The sequence below is a fragment of the Polypterus senegalus genome, chromosome 13, assembly GCF_016835505.1.
Source record: "Polypterus senegalus isolate Bchr_013 chromosome 13, ASM1683550v1, whole genome shotgun sequence".
NCBI classification, from domain to species: domain Eukaryota; kingdom Metazoa; phylum Chordata; class Cladistia; order Polypteriformes; family Polypteridae; genus Polypterus; species Polypterus senegalus.
The window spans coordinates 1,243,707-1,264,442 of NC_053166.1; the positions used below are offsets into that span (position 1 = coordinate 1,243,707).

The following is a 20,736-nucleotide window of genomic DNA, read 5'->3' on the forward strand; positions in this document are numbered from 1 at the left end:
CTCACCTCTCCACGTGGACCCCTTCAAACACTCTTTTTGTAAAGTGCAGCCCCCTTTTCCCCTTTTTCCATATTGTCCCTGAGGCCCCATTCCCTAAAAATCTGGAAGAAAACGACTTAAACTTCTGCAAGATCCCTGAGAGACCCCCAGATCGTGCCATGCGGACCCCAGCTTATCTGTCCATGAGACCCATTTCCAGCACATCTCTAAGAGGTGCACTCAGTGTCCCAAATGGACTCCTGCAAGCGTTTTTTTTATTTTTATTTTTTTAACGTGTGCCCCCCTTTTCTGGGATGAGGCGCTATATCTCTTCATATTGGCCTTCCTCTGCAGGATCTCACCATACGGACCCCAGTGGGTTTTTGTTTCTCTCCCTTCTGCGCATTTCCTCTCCTTCTGTATTTGGCTCCTTGGACTGCATTCTGAGCCCCCCCACTTCTGGGAAGAGGGCGATATAAAAATAAAATGAACTGAAGGATAATAAATCAGAGCGGGGAACCTGAGCCTGGTAAACAGAATCAGCTGCTCTCCTCAACCCCATGAAGGGGTACGGCGGCTCCTTGGACACCCCTGCCGAGGATCCAGATGCGTAGGCACGTCCCGCAGGGGCCAGCGGTCTGGAAACAGCGGTGTCTCTGCACTTGAGAGACAGAGAGCGCCACCTGGTGCCCGGTTGAGAGGAGAAGCACACTTAAGTCTGTCTGCGCGCTCAGGGTCAGCTGCATTCTCTCTGAGTCTGTCTGTCTGTCTGTCTGTCTTGGTTTGTGGACGTTGGTCTGTCTGCATGTCTGTCGTTGCCCACCTTCTATCTCTTAGTCATCAAGTCACAGGGGGTCTGCTTCTCTCTGTTCATCTCTGTCTGTCGGCGGGTCTGTCCTTGTCCACCTTCTGCCACTTAATTACCTGCCCACTCAGAGTCTGCTTTCATCTACACGTCTGTCTGTCTGTCTGTCTGTCTGTCTGTCCGTACGTCTCCACTTTTCCACAGCTGATCTGCTTCTCTGTCTGTCCACCTCGGTTCATCATATTAATCTAGGACTTTGTCTGTATGTCTGTCTGTCTGTCTGTCAGTGGATGGTTTCTTCTCAGCATGTCTATCTGTGCATACCCACCCGACCCCTTACACTCAGGGTCGCCCCCTCTATGTACGTTTCTGTCTGTCTGTCTGTCTGACTGTCTGACTGCCAGTCCATCCGTCTCCACCCACCTTCTGTCATTTAATCGCCTTTCCACACAGGATCTGCGTCTCTCTGTGCAAGTCTGATGGTGAGCCCATCTGTCTGTCTGTCTGTCTGTCTGTCTGTCTGTCCATCTCCCTATTTCTGTCACCAAACGTTTGTCTGCCTGCATGTCTTTCTGTCCTTGTCCACCTTCTGTCACATCCACTCAGAATCCTTTCTCTTTGGACATCATCCTGTCTAGGAATCTGTCTGTCTGTCTGCTGCACATGTTCTTCTCTCTCTTAATTGCCTTTTAACTCAGGATCTCCTTGCCTCCATACACCTGTCTGCCTGTCTGTCTTTGCCAGTGGATGTTTGCCCCATGTCAGTCTGTCTGTCTGTCCCCATCCCTAACCCTGTCACTTTGTCACCTGCCCCTCTGTATAAGTCCATCTGTCTTTCTCTGTCTCTGCACCGGATGTCTGTCTGTCCATCTGGAAGTTCATAAATGTCTCTGCATGTCCATCAGGCCTTAATCAGGATCTCCTTCTCTGTGTAAGTCTGACTGTATGCCCAGGCTGCTTGTCTGACTGTCTGCATGTGCGTCTTTGTCCACTCATGCTGTCGCTCTGTCTGTCTGTCTGTCTCTGATTCTGTTTCTGCCCATCTGTCTGTCTGTCTGCGCTGGCTGGCTGGCATACTCGTATATCTCTAGAAATCAGAAGCGGAGGCAGCAGTCGCTGGAGGGTTTGATTTATTTGAAGCCTTTTGTGTTCCACTGGCACAGACCGACACCACAGAGAAGAAGAAAAAAAGGACGCGTCTTGAAGAAAAGATTTGAGATTCGCCGGGACTGCAAGTGTTAAAGGGAAGTCGCCGATGTCAGCTGGATGGGTCTTCAGCGATGTGGAGATTGGGCTTCAGGTGGCAGACTCGCTGGCAAACCTGCGGTATAAACAGAGGTGGGTGGTGAAGATCGCAAGAAATGTGTCACCAACGTCACACCGGTCACCTGCTGCAGTCTCTCACCATCCCACAGCCATCACGGACTCTACAGCTTGGGCCCCGGTGGCCTTTTTTGTGCGCCTCTGGCTTTGTTTCCGATACCTGATCACGTCTCTCCTCCTGTCTTGGTGTTGCTGTTACATTTTTTGTTCCCATTTTCTCTGTTTGTTTTGTTCTTCATTTTGCTTTTTCTTGTTCTCACTCTGAGATTTCCTGTCTCCACGTCTCTTTTTCATGTTCTTACGCCTCCGATTCTCCACCCGAGGTGTCGTTAATTACTTTTGATTCCTAGTCGTAGCTCTCGTGTGGACGACTCCTTTACTCCATCGTCTACTTTGGGGATTTCTTGGTGTTTCTCACGTTTACTGATTTGCGTTTTTTCTCTTTGATTTTTCTTTTTTTTTTTCCATGGTGTGATCTGAATAACGGAGGACGGCGTTCCACACATCGCGTTTCTCATTCCTTCGGTTTCTTTACTTTTACATTTTGGACGCTCTACACTCTCCTTCTCATCCTCAGCATTCGCCTTCATTTCTCACTTTCTAGGTCTTTTCATTATTTTAGGCCCGCTCCCATTTGCTCATCCCCCTTCATTTTTCTCAGTTTTCCACAGGATTTCTCATTTCATTGACTTTCTCTCTTTCTGGGTTTTAACTCTCATTCATTGCTTGTTTCCGCTTTCCTATTCTCTCCATCTTCTGTTCTCTTTACAAACTTCAACATTCTCTCTTTGATGTTTGTTTTGTTTACACTCTCCTCCTTTGTCATTTCTCTCTGTTTTGTCCCCTCTGTTTTTCTCCTTCCTCTTTTCCATTTCTTGATCTTCACTTTCATTTATTTCACCTCCTTATTATTTGTTCTTCACACTCTCTGTGTTTCTCATTGTCTCAGCTCTCCTCACTTCACTGTTTCTCATTTCTTCACCCTCTCTCTCTCTCTCTCTCTCTGTCTCTCTCTTTCTCATTCTCTCTCTCTCTGCTGTTCCTTTCATTTCGCTGGCCCAGTTTCTCATTTCTCTATGTTGTCTATTTGATGAGTTCTCATTTCATCATCCTCTCTCCTTCTCTTTCTCTCCCTTTGTCTCCCTCGGTCTTTCTCTTTCTCTTTCCCTCTCTCTCTCTCTCTCTCTCCCTCTCTCTCTCTTTTTCTCTCTCTCTCTCTCTGCTGTTCCTTTCATTTCGCTGGCCCAGTTTCTCATTTCTCTTTGTTGTCTATTTGACGTACATTTCTCATTTCTCGTTCCCTTTTCTCGTTTTTCTAAGCATGTCTTTGTTCTTTTCTCTCCCTTCCTGTGTCTTTTTTCTCCTCAGTTCTCCTCAGTTTTCCGTGTCTCTCACTTTTTCATGTCCTTGTATTTTCTGCAGGGTGGTTTCTCATTTTCTGTCCTTAAATGTCTTTTTTTTCTCGCTGTTGTTTCTCATTCCAGGTTCTCGTTTTTCACACTTCAAATGGTGTCTCGTGTTTCGCTCTCTGTTTCGAGTTTCCGCAGTCCTCCAGTCTTTGGCGTTTCCCACTTTGATTGTCTGGTCCCACTTCAAGTCCACGCCCTCAATGTTTTCTTTATTTTTAAAAGTTCCCCCCTTTTTCTTTTTTTTTTTCTTTTCTCAGTCCTTCTGTGTTTCTCATTTCGTGTTTCTCTGTCCTCATCTTTGGATTTACTTTTCGTGGTCCACTAAGTAGGTTCTCCTTTTTTTTTTTAATGGTTTCTCATTTTCTCTCACTTTTAATTTTTTTTTTGTCTTTCGTGATTTTTTTTTATCATTCCAATTTCTCATTTTTCTGTTACTTCTGTCATTTTTGAATCTTCTTCTCACTCTCTGTTCTTCATCTCCTTAGGCCGCCCGTCGTGCCTTCTCAGTGTTGATCCCCCCTCCTGTTTCCACGATGTTCCCTGTCTCCTTCTCTTCTCTCGTCTCTACTGTGTTGTGTCCTCGTGTCACCTGAAGGAGTCCAGAGCGTACCAAGCATGCCAAACAGTGCCAGCTGTGAAGCCTGCACCCTCACTTTCAGTGCCAGTGAGTGTTTTCAACGGGGCAATTATGGCACCCCCCTTGTGGAGCGAAGTCTGAGACCAAAGTCAAGGCGCTACATTGATTCTTATTAAAAAAAAAGAAGTCCCCTCCTCTTAGAAGGGCAGTCTGGGGGGCTCAAAGTACCAAGCATTTGTGTCCCAAATCAGAACCACGCGGTCACCGCTGATGTCCTCCTCGTGACAAAATCCGCCAGAAAATGTGAGTGTAGCAAGTGGGCCGGATGAGGGGGGCGAAGTGGCGGCGCAGCCTGCAGCTCGTCTTGCCGGATGCCCACCTGTCCCGTGGAGGCAGCCTGAAACTCTAAAACAGGTCCACCCTAGAAGCAGACCCCGTGATCCTTCTGTGTCATCGGACCCCCAACGTCTCGTCCATACTGGCCACTCCACTTCCACTTTTAAAATCTTTTCTTTCCGCTTCCCCCTTAGAGTCACAGGCCGCTGCATGGTAGACAGTGACATTTAAGCCCCCCAAATGGACATCAGATGGCCAAGCTGGAGGTGAGCCCCCTCGGCTGCAGGACTGAGTCCACCGGAGGCGGCGGTCCGTGGCCTAAAGTCCGACGTGGTGGGAGATGGTGGGCTTCTGCTGGGACTGTGAGATAAGCGTGTTTGGGTGGGCTGTGCGAAGACGTGTCCAGTGTCCAGCGGTGAGGGGGAGTGGCGGTCATACCACGGTACTGACCGACGGGTCCGAGAGGTTCAGCTGTCCTGTGATGTCGGTAGGGTGGTACTGCTGCTAAGAAAGAAAGAAAGAAAGCAAGAAAGCAAGAAAGAAAAGAAAGAAAGAAAGAAAGAAAGAGAAAGAAAAGTCAGCCAGGGCAGGTGACACACGTCCATCGCGCTGCGGAGCTGGGCGGTGATGACGGACAAGGCTTCCCGGCGGTCAGTACTTCAAGAGCAGGTCCAGGACCCCCGCGGTGTGACAGCCTGCAAACGTCTGAATGAAGAGAGCCGTGTCCTTGTCACTCGCTCGCTCGCTGGCTGCAGGCTGTCATCCGCGCCGCCGCACTCGACCCGAACGCGGCCGGGCAGCACCTGCTTGAAGACGGACTCGAGCTCATTAAGGCAGAGGGCGGCGTTCTTGCAATGTCAGAACAGTGAGGAGGAAGGACGTGGACACACACAATCCTTCTGACTGACGTTCTGCGTACAAGAAACAGACAGAATGGTCACAGCGCCAGCTACTTCTACGTGACAACGCTGCGGCTCGTCCCACCTGACCGAGGGGGCCACACCGTCATGGAGGAACCCAGCAAGTTCAGCTTTGGCAAACATGCAGCGAGGAGCTCGAGTCAGATGGCTTCCTTTCACTCGAGAAGGCGGCCAGGGCGGGGAAAGGAAGAAATCTGACTGGAGGGTCAAAAACACTTGGAGAGTCGCGTTCGACTGACCTCACATGCACGGGAGCGCCCCCGGAGCCGGGCACGTCTCCACCGCCGGGGCTCACTGCTCCTCACGCCGACCCGGCGGATCAGCGTGGGCCACCGTCATGGCGCCGCCGTGAGCGAGCAGGTAGCCAGGGCCAGCAAAGTCATTCAAACCTGATTGCTGAGTGCCTGCCGAGCAACTGAATGGAAAGGGGCATGCAGAACACGGGGCGGGGAGATGGGAGGGGCTTTCGAGGGGTCGAGAGGTGAAGGGGAGGGGAGAGGGGGCGGGGCACGGGGTAAGGGGCAGTGAGGGATTCTGGGGATCAACTGACCAGAGAAGAAAGTAAGTTTCCTGTGTGGGACTCGATCTGCAGTGGGCAGAGGAGCAGAGTCAGTGGTCAGTACAAGAAAGAGAGAGAGAGAGAGATGAAAGGCACTATATAATGAGAGACAGAAAATAGACAGGAAAGGCACTATATAACAGATAGATAGATAGATAGATAGATAGATAGATAGATAGATAGATAGATAGATAGATAGATAGATAGATAGGATATGTGAAAGGTGCTAACATAGATAGACAGACATATATGAATGGTACCATATGATAGAGAGATAAATATGAAAGGCGCTCTATGACATCGAAAAAATATATAAAACGTACTATATAATTGATAGATGTGAAAAGCACTATATGATAGATAGATATGTAAAACACAATATCATATAACATAGATAGACAGATATGAAAGGCACTATATAACAGATAAATGATGTGAAAGGGGCTTTTTAGCATAGATTAGCAGCAAAATGTGAAAGGCAATATATGATATATAGATAGATAGATAGATAGATAGATAGATAGATAGATAGATAGATAGATAGATAGATAGATAGATAGATAGATGAGAAAGACACTTTATAACAGATAGATATGAAAGGCGCTATATAACATAGATTGACAGATATACATGAAATGTTCTGTATAATATGTAGATAGAGGTGAATGACACTTTTTAAAATTCATCAGCCATTTGTGAAAGGCACTATATAATAGATAGATAGATAGATAGATAGATAGATAGATAGATAGATAGATAGATATGAAAGGCGCTATATAACATAGATTGACAGATATAAATGAAAGGTGCTTTATTATAGGTAGATAGATGTGAATTGCACTATTTAAAAATTATTAGCTATTTGTGAAAGACACTATATAATAGATAGATAGATAGATAGATAGATAGATATGTGAAAGGCACTATATGATAGATAGATAGATAGATAGATAGATAGATAGATAGATAGATAGATAGATAGATAGATAGATAGATAGATAGATATGAAATGTGTTATATAATACAAAGAGAAAGAGAGAGAGAGATGGGCATGTCATGTTTGTGCAGGGTTTAAATGGTCAGGCTTCACATTATCTGTGCCCCTTTGGTCGGGCAGCTGTGCCATGTCTTTTGCCAGTTTTGCCCACGGCTGCCCTGGCCGTTGATGGCGGAAGGTGCCACTCCTACAGTAAGGTTTACACACAGAGGCAGAGGCTTCTTGGGGTGCAGCCCGGACACACTGAGCTCTCAGATCCATTGAAACCCATTTAGAAACACTGATATGCCAACAACACAGCGGGAGATGGAGACATTTTTGTGACGGTTCTGTCGCCTGGCCAGTTTCTCAGCCATGTTTGCTTATCTTAAATTAATTCCTGTAAAAATCACACTTTCCTAAAAAAAAAAATGAAATAATCATAATACAATAAAATCAAATGATTTAAAAAGAGTTTATCTGGAAAAGAATATTAAACACCCCCCCAATCTCGGTGTAGCCTGGGCTTCAATACACACTCGGCCGCTAATTACACAGAAGCTGCACACAAACAATAAATGCCCTGAATGGCTCCGACACCCCCAACTTGATAAATTTACCGGCCCCCCGCCACCAGCCCTGAGCCCTGCACTTGAACCTAGGAGAAGGAAGGAGGATGTGATTAAGAAGTTACCTGCTGCCCTGTGGATCCTCGGTCCAGCGCCAGCGCCTTGGAGGTGACCTGGAATGGAAGCCTAAGTGCTAATCTGCAGGCTCAGTGACCTGCTGCTCCCCTCAGTTTCTCTGTTATCGTGTCGTTATGCCTGAAAGCAGACCCTGTGAACTGATAACCTCGCCTCGCAGTCCTAGCTGCTCTCTGGCCACCTCTAGTACCCCCATCCCATTCTCCACCATGTGCATGAGAGCGGACCCAACAAAGACCACCACCTCCTGCTCCTTTTCTTTCAGTTGTGAATGCAGGATGGCCATTCTGATCGTGTATGGGGCTGCACCTCAGGGGGCTCATCAAGTCGTACAAGACCACCAAACCACATGCATGTACAGCAGCATAAGGACTTGCCACTACAATGTAGACAGGCTAGTGTGTGTAGTGCCACCTCCATTACTTACCAGATCTTACACAACCGCCAAGACACCAGACCCATCAAAAATGTCCCGCCGTCAGGGATCCTTTCAGAAAACGCAGATAAGTTGGAGGGCAGCGCCACCCTCAGGATTTATGGGGCATTACATGACTTCCTACTTAACTTTTTCCACTGTGTATGATAATCCCTGCCTGACTGTGCCGCCTTTAGCATATAGCGCCCCCCGGCACCCACCCATTTGGACATTAAACAGGGACAGCTGTGCTGACATGAGATGAGATGCTCTGACCACCACCCTCAGAGGGGGCTGACTGACCCCCTGCGATTAGCAGCGTACCACCTGTTGGTTTCTTCTCGTCAATGTATGCTGCCCTCTACTGGGGGCTTTGCGGATTTCTCAACGGCACAGTTCCCTTCAACGGCCCAGTGGACTGGGAGACCCTAAGATTAGGCTGGACCCACAGGGCAGTGGGATGGACTGGACAGAATGGCCAGAGAGCACAAATCTGGGATGGACTACCAAGGATGGCCCTCCTGGAGGTCTTCAAAAACCTGAAAACCAACCAACGAAACACGTCAAGGAAGGCTGGAATTTGATGAAGGGAATCGGCAAACTCAGGTGAAGAATAAAAGGAAATAAAAAAAAAGAGAGAGAAGAGGCCGGACCCTCGTGGACGGAGAAGCAGGGCTCACCAGTGGGGTCTCCCTGCAATGGAAAATGGTGACCTGAAAGCAGACAGTGTGAAAGAAACAGCATCATTAGTGGGGTGACTAGGGTGCGATAGCACTGCAGAGAAGCCAGGAGGCGCTCTTTACACGTTGCAAATTAGGTCGGTAACACAGACAAGAAGAATCAGATGGAAATGACAGAAAAAAAAAATCCTAAATCACAATTATATTGCATGTGGTGCATGAGGTGAGGTGACATTAAAAAATGCAGTTTCAAACTAGACAAGACGGTCGTAAGACAAAAATAATAATAAGAAACAGTTAAAAGGGCACGAACACACGTTGAAATCAGAGCAGCGGTGGACATGGGACACGCTCAAGTCGTGGACGCGTAGGCCCCTCCCCTCGCCAAGACCCGCCCCCGCCCCGCCCATAACTCTTCTGTCCTTCAGCGACTGCTGCCGGCAGGATGGTTTGTCAATGGTGGATCGACAGACATGTGGCCATGACTGGAACTGCACGCTGGAATGGGGCGTGGGTGATGGCACAGCATAGATAGAAAAGAGGAAGAGGAAGAGTGAGGGCGGAATTGCTGCGGCTCCTTACCGTGTCTTTGGAGGACCTACGTCTCTTGAAGCTGGAGGCCAAGGTGGAAGTGATGGACCTAAAAGAGGCTTTCTTTTTGGGGTCGGGTTCTGCTCTACCACTTTTTCTATCCTAAAATAAATATATATGTAGAAGAATTATTGATGTCCAAAATGAAGAGCCTTCTGGCTTCAACTCTGCCCAGCCGATGGCAAAGCAACACTTCTCCCCCAAATCCGTGTGCCTGCCGTATGGGAGTTTGGGGTTCCCTGTCACCTTCCAACAAGTGCATGCAGACGTCGGCCTGCTGCCTAGGGCTGCCCTCTGTCCTCCTTGTCTTCTGCCCGTGCCCTGCTGCGGACAGCCTGGCCAAGTGCCACACCGCCCACCGACAAACGGTCTACCAGTCTCCCTTTCCAGTGACCTTGCCCTCCTTCAACAGATGAGAAACATCCAACCGTTCAGGCTGTCTCGGTTTATATAGCGTCTTACACTGAGAACACTACTAGAAAGCACCTTTATACTTTATGTGGTGCCTTTTTCCCAGTATTATCCTCTATCGAGAGTAATAAAGTGAAGCCCGGTCTTAATATATAGCGCCCTTTATTTTCAATACTGTCCTTAAAGTTAAACAGTGCTTTTCTTGTTGAGTAATAAAGTGAAGGCCGGTGATGATATATAGCGCCTTTTATTTTCGCTACTCTCCTTTATTTTAAACAGTGCTTCTCTGTTAGAGTAATAAAGTGAAAATTGGTCATAATATATAGAGCCTTTTATTTTCGGTATCATTTTCGAGTCTGTATTTTAAACAGTGCTCCTGTAAAATAATAATAAAATGAAGCCTGCTCACGATATATAGCGCCTTTTATTTTCGGTACTATCCTTTATTTTAAACCGTGTGAAGCCCGGTCATGATATATAGCGCCTATCATTTTCGATTCTGTATTTTAAACAGTGCTCCTGTAAAATACTAATAAAATGAAGCCTGCTCGCGATATATAGCGTCTTTTATTTTTGGTACTCTCCTTTATTTTAAACAGTGATTTTCTAAGACATTCTTAAAGTGAAGGCCGCTCGTCTCCTCTGCTCAGGGCTGGCCCACCCGTCCACGCTACCAGGACAGGCTCTGGACCTCGTAACAGCCCTGGACTGAGCAGGCTCATCACCTTTGACAGCTCTTCTTACAGCGACCACCTACTGTCAGCCTGTACTAAAGGGTGGTCTGAACGTCACTGCACTGTGACAACGCGACCAGAGGGCCATCGTGCCGTGTGTAGCACCCCCGTTACGCCCTATAAAGTACCTGCTGTTGCAAACGTTATCTCGCAAGTGTTTCATACGGCAGTCTGGGTGCGCTGATGGCAGATCCATCCTAAAGAGATCAAAGTCTCGCAAGAACTTGTGACGACGTCTAAGGGGGCGGAGACTTTTTCTAGACGCTGCATATCTGTGTAAGACGCTTTGTGATGACGTTTCAGCGCTGCTTTATTATAGGACTGATGTGAAAGGTGCTATATAATATAAAAGGTACTCCTAGAAGTGGTAAAAGCTTCTAAGGGGGTGAATACTTTTTATACGTGCTGTAGATCATGTGTATAGTGCCTTACATATCGTTTGAGGTGATATAAAGTCAGCGTTTTCTTCTTTAATATAAATCGCCTTTCAGAACAAGTACAGATTAATTATTTAATATGTTTTTGTTTTCTTCAAGTACGCATTTCCTTTTCAAAATCAAAACTTTCATTTTGCTTTGCCAACTTATTTCCCGATCCATCAAATTTCAATCAGTCTCTTAGAGCGCTACAATAAACTCGCGTTTATTATTATAAAACAGTTGGAGGGGCGGGGGGTGTGACTATGGCTTATAATGACGTACCATTTGACTGGCGCCTTTACCCAATGCGCTCCATTTCACTTGTGAAGTGACGTGCTCAGGGTCACACTGTGTCAGCAGCAGGATTTGAACCCACAGCTTCAGGGTCTGAGGTCTAAAACCACTGCCTGCAAGGGGGCGGGGTGGGCACGATGAAAAATAACATCTTACTTTATTAAGTTTTAATTTACAAACGTCCACCCCAGTAGTGGCCCTCACACAATGCTTCCCACAGAGGGCGCTGTTTAATTTTCTATTCCTTCTCCGATCTGCGCACATTTAGTGAGTGCGGTCGTTTTATTTTCTTCAGGATTATTTCTAGCAGTCACCCACCTACTTTTTTTTATAACTTTAGAGAGGTTTTAAGGATTTAACAAAACCGTATGAATCCATGTTTTGTATGGCACCGTTCACGTTTTAATAACGCCTTATGGATCTAAAAGAATCCCCCTCACGATTTAAGAGTGGGCATCTTTAATTAAAAAGACTGCCTGTCATAACGAGCTGTCATTTTGGGGGCTCAGTATTCCCTGTTTTCCCAAATTAATACAACGACTGAGGGCCGCGCTCGCCAAGCACCCGGATGTCTCCCGTTCGGCCGGCCATTGCTTTTGTTTTGTAACTACAGCTCGGTGCCCCGGCTTCTCTCTAATGGCGGGCACATCATGGGCAGAGCACCGCAGCAGCTTCTATGGATTAACATGCTGCTGGGATTTTCTCGTCATTCATTCCCTAACCGTTGAAAAGCCGCGGCTCTGTTGAGTGAGTGAGTCGGGGGGTGGAAGGAGCCCCCCTGGGACCCTGCCACTAGCCTGGCCTTTTGCTCATCGGTGACTCTGCTGTCCCTCCAGTGTCTAAGACCCGCTACCTCTGCGCTTTTTCTTTGTCTGTTTTTTAATGGAGGGCTGCATGGGGAAAAAGAAAGAACAACAATCATCTTTGGATACTTGGTCACCTTCCTACTCAAATTCAAAGGCTGCTTCAAAAGGAACAGAAAGCAAAAAAATACATGGAGATAATATCCAAAGAAAGGCAAAGGAAGAGTCAAAGCATTCTGCTTTATGATATCATAAAGAGATGATTATGAAATCATAAAAATGCAACAAAAGGAAAAAATAAAAATAAAACAATACAAAAATGAGGAAAGAGCGATTCAGCCCCGACCTTAACACCAACACAGCGAAATAAGTGAAATCCACCCACGCATGCAGCCCAGCAGCAGCAGCACTGGGGTAGAAACACTGGTCCGGCCGACATGCACACTGGGACTCAGGTAGAAGCAGCATGAATGAGATGAGATGTCGTCCACCCTACTCGCAAATACAGCGTCACCACAAGGGTCCTGCAAGGCAGCGGTCATCGCCGTCTGTGTGGGCCCGCAGAGGCGAACAAAGAAGGCGACAGAGGAGCGGAGCAGAGTGTATGTGTGTGTTTGTGCGTGCGTGCGTGCGTGTGTGTGTGCGCGCGCTCGCTCCCGTACAGGACCGCGAGCGAGCGCCGGAACATCAGATCTGTGCAGACGAACGCCAGCAGGGGGAAGCACAGCTAGCAGGGGCGTCGGGGGGTCGGTAAGCAGCCACTTCACAAGAAACGTCTTCGAACTTCGCGAAGTGCCGTGTCAGCCTAGCTGCTTACAATTCATTTATTTTGTGTAGCCCCTCTTCTGTTACGGATCACCACCGTACAGGCTCGGCAATGGTTAAATGGCGCCCCAGTTTTTTTAATACGCTTAACTCTGGTTCCAGATTCTGTTTTTAGCGTTATGACACGTGATTCGGTGTCCACGGAGCCCCGGTTTTGTCATTAACACCTGACACTTTTTTATACGTCTAAGCTCAAATGGGCGGTGGCTTTAATAGCTCCTTGGCATTTAGCGCTGGTTCGTTTGCTGGCTACCTGTATTCAAAATACTAGAAGAGTATAAATTTTAGAAAGAGAAAGGACTGGGCGTCGGAATTCGAGTCGACTTCTGAATTTTGTCTTCTAGCGGCGCTTGCTTCGAGTCACATAGCCCGGCTGGAACTCAAGCACATCGACTCAGCTGCTTTAACTGAAGCAAGTGGACCCAGGAATGATCGAACACCCTTCCCTGGAAGCCGCCTACCAGCCCCCAAATATTGCAGTTCTGTCGGGGTCCCTTTGTCAAGCAGGTCAGATGAATAAGCGAGCCGCAAAAAAAATCGCCCCCAGTAGACTCTCAACTGCAGAGAATCGAGCGGCACGGATTGAGGTGTCTTCGCGAAGGTACACGACCGCCACCGTGTGGCCAGTTGAAGAACTACCGCTGAAGTGATAATCGAGCGTGTTAATGCGCGATTATAAAGAAGGGCCGGGATTAAATTTTGTTTTAAAGCAGGAGTCCTCAATCACAGCTGCAGGCTTTTGTTCTAACCCTGGCTGCCTAGAGGCTTTTGTTCTAACCCAGGACCGTGATCGAGGACCCCTGTTTTACACAATCTGTTAGACGCTGATGTGTGGAGCCCGTTATAACGCCCTTGTTTATTTCCCATCCAGGTCTAGCAGGAATGAACCATGCAACTTTTTTTTTTTGTTTGTTTGTTTTTAGCGTCTTTCAATGTCATTTTGTTAGACAACTGGGGCTTAACAAGTTACTCTGAAGCAAGTATCAAGATTTCTTATTCGCCCCCGCAGTGCTAAATTACAATAAGCAATTTATATTTACATATTCACCCAACAACATTTGAGACACAATTAACTGGGCTTCATGTCTTTTACCATTGGGAGCCCAGGCAGGTGAAGTGACTTGCTTTTGGTCACGTGGGGTCAGTAGTGGGATTTGAACCCACAGCCTCAGAGTCTGAAGTCCTAAAGCCTTAACCACCGCACCACACAGCCTGTAAAGGATACACATGTGTGACCGGCCATTAGTAAGACATGTTTGTATGTTACAAGTCGCCAAATATGTAAATGTAAGAATATGGATGTTGATGGCCAAAAAAAAACTGGCCATGGAAGGATTACACAAACCTCACCCACGCAGTGTGCCCGAGCCAAGGATTTAAACACAGGACTCCAGGAATGTGTGAGGCGCTGGCACTAAGCAAGGCCTGGATGATCTGCTAAATGATTTGAAGAAATCGCCCAGCCATCCAATTTCTAAACCTGCTTACCAGAAAGAAGTTTGCAGAGAAGCTGGAGCCAATGCCTGCAGCACTGGGCAGAGCACCCAGACAGAGTGCCAGCCCATGGCATGGCGAGCACACTCTGTGTGAGTGTGAGTTTGAACATGCAAACTCCATGCAGGCAGCACCCGGGCACTTCAACCCCGAGTCTCACTGTTGTGAGGCATCAGCACTGCCACCGTGCCACTGGAATGCTCCTGGTACAAATAATAGAATAGCAAAGGCGGGTGGAATTTATACTTAGGAGATTTTATTTTGCCCCAATGAATTAATAATAAAGTGTGAAATTCCCTTTCCTCCATTTATGTTCTGATCCTGCCGTTTCCATCCATCCATTATCCAACCTGCCATATCCTAACTACAGGGTCACGGGGGGGTCTGCTGCAGCCAATCCCAGGGCACAAGGCAGGAAGCAAACACCGGGCAGGGTGCCGGCCCACCGCAGGGCACACACACACCAAGCACAATTTAGAATCGCCAATGCACCTGACTGGCATGTCTTTGGACTGTGGGAGGAAACCCACGCAGACACGGGGAGAACATGCAAACTCCACGCAGGAAGCAAACCTGGGTCTCCTTACTGCGAGGCAGCAGCGCCACCCACTGTGCCACCATGCCGCCCCCTGCCTTTTCCATTGGAGTTAAATGGAAGGCTGCAGTCCACCTCACCAGCGCCTGGCACAAGGCAAATACAGTCTATGGCAGTGCTCTCATCAGGACAGTTTGGCACTGCCAGTGGGGTGCCTTGGGACAAAAGAGACAATCCGGTGGCAAGGAAAACGGTAGATGTCACGCCAATTGGAATGCCAGCGGAGAGAAATGGCACTCAAACGGCAGAAGGGGAGGAAATCAAAAATGACGAGAGGCCAGAATCAGAAGCTGGTAGCGCCAGGGGAAATGTTGTAGGAAGGGCGTCTGAAATTCGAAGGCGGCCATCTGATATTTTGGTTCAAATGGCACCGATGTAACTAATCGAGTGAAACTTGTCACTCAGCGTCAGTCCCCATAAACAGTAAAGTAAAGATGAATGGCAGCTGTTATAACCCGTCTACAGTGTCTGTTTTCCTGGCCCACGTATCCAGGGCAGGCCCGCAGGGTAGCTGGAGCCAATCCTAGCAGTCATCAGGAACATTTTAAATAATTAATTACTCAGAAAAAAAAGTACCAAAGCTGTGACGTTTAGAGTAATGACAACGTGGCACAAGAAGACTCACGCCAGCAGCAGCGTCCCGATAGCACCCCCTGTAGGTCAGCGTTCGTCTGCACAAAGATCTGTTGCGCCCTCACTGCCCGCTGTCTGCGCTCTTCTCTGCAGGCCCACTGGCGCCGGGCGCACTCGATGGGCAGCTCGCCCGGACTGGCAGGCTTGGCCACTTCCAGACCTACTCCAGCTAACGAGTCCCAAGGGTTTGTGCAGAAGGCTTGGTGGGACTCGTTCTCCTCCAGTGTCCCCCGCTAGCAGCAAATTGCCCCCGTCGATGGTGCCGTGGAAGTCCACCTGAGTGAGGGACAGGGCCTCCCTCACAAAAACGTCTGCACTCCCGGTTCATGCCATGAACTAGGATGGGTGTTTTTTGATGGGATGAGTTTTACGTACTAATCTCGGAGTCCCGGCTCGGCCCAGTACCTCCCTGCCTGGAACCTCCTTACTGTCCTGCAGGGACACACAAGAGACAGCAGGAAGGAGTGTGACTGCTTCTGAAGCTCAGAGAGGGGGCGCCGTTTCTCACCGCTAGCAGCAGAAGCCCCCGTCTCCACACCTCCGAAAACCTCGCTGACCCAACTCTAGGGGTTGGCTTCCACAAAAGGCAAAAGAAGACATTGAACTGAAAGGACTCCCAACGTGGTGGTACCCCAAAGTCCAGTTCCAATGAGGAGTCTCTCTGGGCTGGACTTGCAGCGCACCACCTCCACCCCACCCTCACCACCACCTCACATCCCAGGTAGGTCCACCTAGACTGTCCATCTGAGCCCCCAGTCCACTCACAACTTTATGTCGCTGTCCATTCAAGCCTCTGCCTCTACTTTCGACATCTTGTCCACCTCAACTGTTTGTCCATTCAAGCCTCTGCCTGTCTATTAGTGTCCTGTCCACTCCGGGCCTTCATTTCCACATCTCCGCCACTCATCTATGCATCTTGTGTACCTTCAGGTCTTCACGTCTATTTCTCCGTGCTGTCCATTGGTCCTGGGCCCTGTCTTCTAATCCGCTCAGGTTTCTGCACGTCCATCTCTAGTCCTTCACCTCTGTGTGCCAACCTTCTGCCCACTCCTGAGATGAACATCTGCTCCTCCAGTCTGCTGCTATCTCTGCCAGTCCAGTCCATTCAAACTGGTCCTGAAATGGGCAGCTGTGCCTCTCCATCTGGGTCTCTGGCGCGACCCACCACCATGCCCCGTCCACTAAAAGAGTCTGCGTCATTCACCTGTCTATTCAGACTTGGTCTCTCTCTGTGTACTCCTACCCCACCGTGTCCACCTCTTCACTCCTCGTTACTCAAAGTGCCCACCATAGTCAGCTGTCCACTCAGGCTCAGTCTCTCTGTCCAGTCCTATCTCTCTTCTTCTGTCTGTCCATCTGATGTCACCTAAAGTGATGTGCACTCATTGTCACTGAAATTATTCACATGTCCACTCCTGTCACCCACCTGTGTTTTTGTCTTTCTGTCCAACATCCATCACTCCAAGTGCCTGTGTCTGTCCACTCAAACTCTGTCAATGTGTCCACTCCATTACTCATTGCCCATTGGCACACTCCTGTCCACCCACAGAGCCAGCCTTACTCACCGGTCCACTCACACTCTGTCTATTTGTTCACTTGTGTCTTTTTGTCCTGCTGTCCACTCCCAGTCACTCACTCTTCCTGCCTTAGTCACCTGTCCACTCTGCCCGTCCTCTCCTGTCCCCTCCTCTGTCACTCCCAGCGCCTGCACATTCACCTGTCCGCTGTCTCTCAAGTCATACCTGCAGATTCTTCCTCCAGACGTTGACCGCGGCAAACGCAAGTTGCATTTGTTTCCTCCGGGCATCCTTGTGCCGCTTGTATGCGATTTCAATGAATATCAGGAAGATTCCAGCAACGATGCCTCCAGCAACCAGCATGAAGACACCTGCAGGGAGGAAGAAACAAAAACGGCAGGGATGTCAATGGAATATGAAAGACAATGGAGCTGTGGACATGGGGTAAGAAGAAGAAGAAGAAGAAGAAGAAGAAGAAGAAGGAGGAGGAGGAGGAGGAGGAGGAAGAGGTCTTACCTGACCCTCAGTAGGAAAGGGGGATTAGTGGGACATTTACTAGTAAACACAGTGAGGGAGTTGTAAATGGTGGGCATCACTGCTGGAGTATCAGAGACAGGAATTGCAGTGGAAAGGAACGCATCAGAGCATAAAGGAGGGCCACAAACAGCCAGACTTGACTTCAAGGAGTGACGGCATTTATAAAAGAGCAGGCACTGAGCATATAAAAGGCTCTCTACAAAATGACTATTATTATTGGGAACAGTGTGGGCAAAGGATCACCAAAAAAAAAAAGGAAATCAAAAGCCACACAGCACAGCACAGACACATCGGCCTGCTCACCTGCCATGTTCTCGAAGGTCAAAGTGGCAGGAGCATTGCTGCGTGAGTCGCATTCCTGGTATCTCACCCATGTCTTATCCAGGTCTTCCATGAATCCATTTTCATGAGAACTAAAATGGAAAGTCAGATTTCAACAAAACATCCACAGACAACATCACACCTTCAGCATCTCCCCCCAGTCCCTCCTTTATGGCAGGGATTGTTTGGGGTTCCTCTTCAGTCCTTCCCTTATATGAAACTGACTGGGCTCCTCTTTTATTATAGGGATTCCTGGGGCTCCTCCCCTACCTCCTCCTTTATTATACAGATTGGCTGGGGCTCCTCCCCTAGCTCCTCTTTTATTATAGGGATTGTATGGGGCTCCTCCCCTAGCTCCTCTTTTATTGTAGGGATTCCTGGGGCTCCTCCCCTAGCCCCTCCTTTATTATACAGATTGGCTGGGGCTCCTCCCCTAGCTCATCCTTTATTATACAGATTGGCTGGGGTTCCTCCCATAGCTCATCTTCTATTATAGGGATTGTCTAGGGCTCCTCCCCTAGCTCCTCTTTTATTATAGGGATTCCTGGGGCTCCTCCCATAGCTCATCCTTTATTACACAGATTGGCTGGGGTTCCTCCCCTAGCTCCTCTTTTATTACAGAGATTGGCTGGGGCTCCTCCCCTAGCTCCTCTTTTATTGTAGGGATTGTCTAGGGCTCCTCCCCTAGCTCCTCTTTATTATAGGTATTGGCTGGGGCTCCTCCCATAGCTCATCTTTAATTATAGGGATTGTATGCGGCTCCTCCCCTAGCTCCTCTTTTATTGTAGGGATTCCTGGGGCTCCTCCCATAGCTCATCCTTTATTACACAGATTGGCTGGGGTTCCTCCCCTAGCTCCTCTTTTATTACAGAGATTGGCTGGGGCACATCCCCTAGCTCCTCTTTTATTATAGGGATTGTATGGGGCTCCTCCCCCAGCTCCTCTTTTATTATAGGGATTGTCTGGGGCTCTTCCCCTAACTCATCCTTTATTATACAGATTGGCTGGGGCACCTCCCCTAGCTCCTCTTTTATTATAGGGATTGGCAGGGGCTCCTCCCCAAGCTCCTCTTCTATGTAAGATTGACTGGGGCTCCTCCTTTAGCTGTTCCTTAATTTTAGACCCTCTTTAATGTGACAGACTGCTTGATGCCCCTCCCCAACTCCTCTGATATGACTTGTAAAACTTGGGCTCTGCCCCTAACCACATCTTCATTATAGGGATTGGCTAAAGCTCCTCCTCTAGCTCCTCCTTTATTATAGAGATTGGTTTGGGCTCCTCCCCTATCCAGTTCTTTATAGCAGGGACTGGTTTGGCTCCTCCTCTAGCCCATCCTTTATTTTATCTGCTAGCCCCTCCTTTATGTGAGAGATTGGCTGTTGTCTCTACTCACCTCCACCTTTATGACAGGGATTGGTTAGGGCTCTGCTCCTAGCCCCTCCTTTATGACAGCCCATTTCTAGCACCCCTTTTGCCTCTGGCCCTCCACATCCATGTCTGTTACATTCTGATGTCTTACCTGTTTGCACAGGAGCTCATCCTGATCTGACTTGGGTTCACACAGCATTGAGTCACAATGACGTCCTACTATTCTGCCTTTCCTGCAATGAAGCCCGTGCTAAAGGACTGCACTGAGCACACTTGCGCCCCTAGTGTATGAGGGATTAGCACATGTATGACAGCCTGTGGATCCATGGGAAGCTGACATCTAAAGCCACTTCTTGGCCTGCAAGTGACAGCCAGCCCTTGTGACACTGTGTTGTCACTGAGCAGATAAAGCTTCTAAAATCACCAACCTGAGGATGTTCAAGGAGACATTCTGTTTCCATGGGCTGTCCTTTCTCATGCCAATCCCAAAGCCGGAGCGGAAGAAGAGCTCCCCGGTGGTGACCAGGTCACACTTCTGGGATGCCTCAAACTCCAGAACTGCAGAATCCCAGATGAAGGCATGGAGCTTACTGTTAAATGAAATGAGAGCAGAATCAAGTGGAGCTCCTGCTCATTGAGGCATGCTGTCATTCCTAAGGGATCAGATTAAGGAAAAAAATCGCACTGCTCTCTTACCGAGTACCATATGGAACAGACGGAAGGTGTCTTCTACATGAAAGGCTCCATACGGAATATGAAATCGTGACTGACCATAAGAATAAGAGTTTTACTGAAATAAACTTCTCAGAAAAATGAAAGGCACCCTTTTGAATCTGAATATCGCATCAAGTCAGTGACACCTGTGGGCTGTTGATCTGCTCAGTGAAGTAGCAGAGGGGCTCGTTCATCAGTGCACTAGAGGGGTCACAATAAGAGAGAAGACCCCCCAAACAGGAATAAATGGTTTAACAGGTGGAGGGAGGCCACTGACATTTTTCTCTCCTCATCTGTTTTGTCACTCGTTTTGCATTTGGCTACGGTCAGTGTCACTACTGGTAGCACAAGGCCATACCTGGACCTACAGAGGTGGCACAGGTAGTCCAACTTCTCCAGGATGACACATCAATACGTGCCTCCCATTGCCAGAAGCTTTGCTTTGTCTCCCAGCACAGTCTCAAGGGCATGGAGGAGATTCCAGGAGAATGGCAGTTCCTCTAGGAGAGCTGGACAGGGCCCCTCATAGAAGGTCCTTAAACCATCAGCAGGACCCACCAGAGGAACAGGATGAGCACTGGCAGAGCCTACAAAATGACCTCCAACAGGCAGGCAGGCCACTGGTGTGAACGTCTCTGAGCAAACAAACAATCAGAAACGGACTTCATGAGGGTGAGCTGAGGGCCTCTAGTGGGCACCGTGGAGCTCGATTGGCATTCGCCATAGAATACCAGAATTGGCAGATGCACCACTGGTGCCCTGTGCTTTTCACAGATGAGAGCAGGTTCACCCTGAGC

General features: G+C 48.4%; 1 protein-coding gene across 23 annotated transcripts in view; it reads right to left on the reverse strand.

Annotated features, from left to right (window-relative positions):
- Positions 1 to 1,897: 1,897 nt before the first annotated feature.
- The window catches only part of LOC120542371 (glutamate receptor ionotropic, NMDA 1), a 75,076-nt gene continuing 56,237 nt past the window's right edge, over positions 1,898 to 20,736 (reverse strand). For 4 of the 23 annotated variants that reach the window (XM_039774781.1, XM_039774779.1, XM_039774789.1 and 1 more), the window contains 7 exons: positions 19,654 to 19,815; positions 17,840 to 17,949; positions 17,225 to 17,370; positions 15,858 to 15,914; positions 9,266 to 9,376; positions 5,900 to 5,935; positions 1,898 to 4,933 (listed from right to left, as the gene is read on the reverse strand). In XM_039774781.1, the coding sequence (XP_039630715.1) occupies positions 4,862 to 4,933; positions 5,900 to 5,935; positions 9,266 to 9,376; positions 15,858 to 15,914; positions 17,225 to 17,370; positions 17,840 to 17,949; positions 19,654 to 19,815 (694 nt within the window). In that variant the 3' untranslated portion in view covers positions 1,898 to 4,861. The remainder of the gene's footprint in view (positions 4,934 to 5,899; positions 5,936 to 9,265; positions 9,377 to 15,857; positions 15,915 to 17,224; positions 17,371 to 17,839; positions 17,950 to 19,653; positions 19,816 to 20,736) is intronic. The other 19 variants (XM_039774788.1, XM_039774785.1, XM_039774793.1 and 16 more) reach the window with 13 other exon arrangements.